The following is a 4,467-nucleotide window of genomic DNA, read 5'->3' on the forward strand; positions in this document are numbered from 1 at the left end:
CATCCACTCACCTCAGCCTCCCAGAGGCGCAGGATTACAGGCTGAGCCACCGACCCCGGCTCAGAAAAAACTTTTTTAGAGATGGGATCTCACTATGTTGCCCAGGCTGGTCTCCGCCTCCTGACCTCAAGCGATCCTCCTGCCTCGGCCTCCCAAAGTCCTGGGATTTGGGGCTGGAGCCACTGTGCCGTGCCTTTGGTGGATCCTCGAGTGAGAGGGGTGTCTAGGAGGGAGGGGCTCCGGCACGCAGGTCCCGTTCTTCCTTTCTTATTCCTCGTGTCTGTAAGACCTCAGGCCTCTCAACCCCACCCCTGTCCCTTGCTGTCTTTTTCAAGGGAAAATGGACCTCAGGGGTGAGTTATGGGCGTTGAGGTGGCTAGGTGTAACCTCCCCAGTCCTCCCGAGCACAGCGGCAGGTGTGGGGCTCCCTTGGGAGAGATCTAATACTGGACGGGCCCTGGGTATCCCATGGGCCTTAGGGGCTCAGGTTGTTAGACAGGGTGGTCAAAGAAGGCCTCCCCAGGGAGATCATATCTGAGCAGACTTCAAGGACACCCAAGACCAGTGGGCTCATACTTTTTTTGAGTTGGAGTCTCACTCTCTCCGTCCAGGCTGGAGTGCAGCGGCACGCTCATGGCCACCCCAGCATCCACCTGCTGGGCTCCGGCGATCCTTCCGCCTCAGTCTTCCAAGTAGCTGGAACTACAGGTGCACGCTACCCCACCTAGCTAATTTTAAAATTTTACTGTAGAGTTGCGGTCTTGCCAAGTTCCCGGGCTGGTTTCGAACCCGTGGGCTCAGGCAATCCACTCACCTCGGCCTCCCAAAGTGCTGGGATGACAGGCTTGAGCCACCACGCTCAGCCAGGGCTCATATTTTTATTCCAAATGAAGAGACTAGGCCAGGCAGGGTGGTTCACGCTTGTCATCTCAGCACTTTGGGAGGTCAAGGCTGGAGGATTCCTTGAGCCCAGGAGTTCGAGACCAGCCTGGCCAACACGGGGAGGCCTGGTTTCTACAGAAAACTAAAAAATGAGCTGGGTAGGGTGGCGCGCGTCTGTAGTTCCAGCTACTTGGGAGGCTGAGGCGGGAGGATCACCTGAGCCCAGGAGTTCCAGGCTGTGGTGAGCCGTAATTGTGCCACTGCACTCCAGCCTGGGCGACAGAGACCTTGACTCAAAAAAATAAGAAGTAGTGTCTCTATGGTCCCTAGCAGTCAGAGTCCCAGCTCACACAATCCTGACCCTGGTCTTTGATGACCTGTCTGTCAAGGTGTCACTCTCCTTTGATGGCACCTGTGCTTAGGCGGCGGCAGCTTCCTCGTTAAACCCAGGCAGCCCTGCTGACGCTGCCCCAGAGGGCCTGATGTGTCATAGCCTGTCACAGCCTGTCCTGTCCATGGAGCAACCCCCAGATTCTCAGCTGGTCGCGAGGGCAGGGGGGTCCCCTCTCTCACCTGGCTGTGTCGTTTTCTCAGAGTTTATCCATTCAGCAAAGTGTCTGGGGCCAGACACCTGGATTGGAACTCTGTATGCTGTTTCTTTTCTTTTTTTTTTGAGTTGGAGTCTCACTCGGTTGCCCAGACTGGAGGGCAGGGGCCGCTCCCGGCCACCGCAGCCTCGACCTGCCGGGCTCTGGTGATCCTCCCACCTCAGCCTTCCAAGGAGCCGGAACTGCAGGCGCACGCTACCACACCCGGCTGATTTTTGATTTATTGCAGAGATGAGGTCTCGCCAAGTTGCCCAGCCGGGTCTTGAACCCACGGGCTCAGGCCATCCACTCACCTCAGCCTCCCAAAGGTGCAGGATTACAGGCTGAGCCACCGAGCCTGGCTTGCTGTTTCTCTTCTTTTCAAGTTCTCACTCTTGCCCAGGCTGGAGTGCGGTGGGATGATCAGGGTTACCGCAGCCTTGGCCTCCTGGGCACAAATGATCCTCCCGCCTCAGCCTCCCAAGTAGATGAGACCACAGGTGCGTGCCACCACGTCTGACTAATTTTGGGTTTGTTTATTTATTTTTTTGGTAGAGGCAGGGTTTTGCTTTGTTGCCCAGGCTGGTCTTGAATTCCTGGGTTCAAGTAATCCTCTCGCCTCAGTTTCCCAAGTGCTGGGATGACAGGTGTTAGCCACCACGTCCTGCCAGAGCTGGGCTTTCAGCCAGAAGTACAGGAGGGTCAGTGAGTAGGAGACCGCCATGCCCAAGTCTTAGGAATGAGCCCGTGAACTGTGAAGGGTGCCTCTAACCTGGTTCTCGTTTTTCTGCTGTAGGTTCCTGTGCCCACAGGCCGTGGCCTAGCCTGAGCAGAGCAGCTGGAGGCGGGCACCATGGTGACCGAGCAGGAGGTGGAGGCCATCGGGCGGACGCTGGAGGACCCTGCACAGCCCCTGCAGACCCGCTTCCGGGCGCTGTTCACGCTGCGGGGCCTGGGGGGCCCGGGCGCCATTGCCTGGATCAGCCGGGCCTTCAGTGACGAGTCCGCCCTGCTCAAACACGAGCTCGCCTACTGCCTGGGCCAGATGCAGGACCCCCGCGCCATCCCCGTGCTGGTGGACGTGCTGCGCGACACGCGCCAGGAGCCCATGGTGCGCCACGAGGCGGGTGAGTGGCAGCTGCTCTTGCCATCTGTGTCCCGGTGCCGCTTCCTTCTGCCTGGCCTCATGGTCGCCAGGCGCGCATGTCCTTGCTCTCAGGTGATAGACAAGGGGTCCCAGAGTGTTCTAGGAACCCACCAGCAGGGCAGACAGCTTTTTCTAAGCGCTGGATAGTGAATACGCGCAGCTGTGCAGGCCGCATGGGGCCTCCCAGAAGCCGCTCTGAGCCAGCCAGCGAATGGCTGTGGCCATGTGCCAATAAAACTTTATTTGTATGTGCTGGGACTGAAATTTCATGTAATTTTCACATATCAGGAAGTACTCTCCATTTGGGTTTTTTTTTTTTTTTTTTAGAGACAGGGTCTTACTTTGTGGCTCGGGCTGGAGTGCAGTGGCACGATCATAGCTCACTGCAGTCTCCATCTCCTGGCTCAGGTGATCCTCCCTCTGCAGCCTCCCGAGTAGCTGGGACTCCAGGCGCCATCACACCCAGCTAATTTTTTATTTTTTGGTAGGGTCAAGGTCTCACTATGTTGCCCAGGCTGTTCTCAATCTCCTGGGCTCAATTGATCCTCCCTCCTTGGCTCCTGAAGTGCTGGGGTGACAGGTGTGAGCCACCGTGCCTAGCCCTGTTTCTGTGTGGTTGTTTTTGGGTGTTCGTGGTATTCCCTGAAGTGGCCTCTTGCTGTGCCAGGCTGCCCCAGTGGACTGTCAGGATTCTAGTTACAGTTTTTGGTAGAGTTTTCCGTACCAAGAATGTCCCACCCTAAACTTTGCTTTTCCCGTAGCTTTTTTTGAGTTGGAGTCTCACTCTGTGGCCCAGGCTGGAGGGCAGTAGCATGCTCACGGCCACCCCAGTGTTGACCTGCTGAGTTCAGGAGATCCTTCTGCCTCAGCCTTCCAAGTAGCTGGAACGATAGACATATGCTGCCACGCCTGGCAAAGTGTTTTTGTTTTTTTTTTAACTGTAGAGGTGAAGTCTCACCATGTTGTTCAGCCTGGTCTTGAACCCCTGAACTGAGGTAATCCTCTCACGCCAGCCTCCTAAAGTGCTAGGATTACAGGTGTGAGCCACTGCACCTGGCTGCTTTTCCCATAAGCTTTGCTGTCAAAAGCAGAACCCAAATTGCAGTATGGTGGGAACATTTCCAAAAATGCTAGGGAAGAAAGTCAAGCAAGAAACAAGGGGGGGGTTGCGTTTTTTTTTTTTTGAGTTGGAGTTTCACTCCGTTGCCCAGGCTGGGGTGCAGTGGCGTACTCACGGCCCCCGCAGCCTCCACCTGCTGGGCTCAGGCTATCTTTCACCTCAGCCTTCCAAGTAGCTGGAACTACAGGCACACACTACTACACCTGGCTAACTTTTTGATTTATTGTAGAGATGAGGTCTCGCCAAGTTGCCCAGGCTGGTCTCGAACCCATGGGCTCAGACAAAGTCCTGGGATTATAGGCATGAGCCACTGTGCCCGGCCAATGCTGTGGGTTTTTTTGAGTTGGAGTCTTACTCTGTTGCCCAGACTGGAGTGCAGTGGCCGTTCCTGGCCACCGCAGCCTCGACCTGCCCGGTCTCCAGCGATCCTTCCACCTTCCCTGAAGTGGCCTCTTGCTGTGCCAGGCTGCCCCAGTGGACTGTCAGGATTCTAGTTACAGTTTTTGGTAGAGTTTTCCGTAGCTGGAACTATAGGCGCGTGCTACCATGCCCGGCTGATTTTCGATTTATTGTAGAGATGAGGTCTCGCCAAGTTGCCCAGGTGGGTCTCGTACCCACGGGCTCAGGCAATTCACTCACCTCAGCCTCCCAAAGTAGGGGATTATAGGCTGAGCCACCAAGCCCGGTTAAATCACATTTAACAGTCACTTTTTTTTCCTTTTTTTTTTTTT

At 55.7% G+C, this 4,467-nt stretch overlaps 1 protein-coding gene across 1 annotated transcript in view; it reads left to right on the forward strand.

Moving 5' to 3' along the window:
- Positions 1-4,467, forward strand: part of DOHH (deoxyhypusine hydroxylase) — a 7,554-nt gene that overhangs the window by 773 nt on the left and 2,314 nt on the right. The window contains exon 2 of the mRNA XM_021716406.1: positions 2,266-2,596. Coding sequence (XP_021572081.1) covers positions 2,323-2,596 — 274 coding nt within the window. The 5' untranslated portion in view covers positions 2,266-2,322. The remainder of the gene's footprint in view (positions 1-2,265; positions 2,597-4,467) is intronic.

This window comes from Carlito syrichta, unplaced genomic scaffold (genome assembly GCF_000164805.1).
Source record: "Carlito syrichta isolate Samal-C Ts95f unplaced genomic scaffold, Tarsius_syrichta-2.0.1 Scaffold104885, whole genome shotgun sequence".
NCBI classification, from domain to species: Eukaryota; Metazoa; Chordata; class Mammalia; order Primates; family Tarsiidae; genus Carlito; species Carlito syrichta.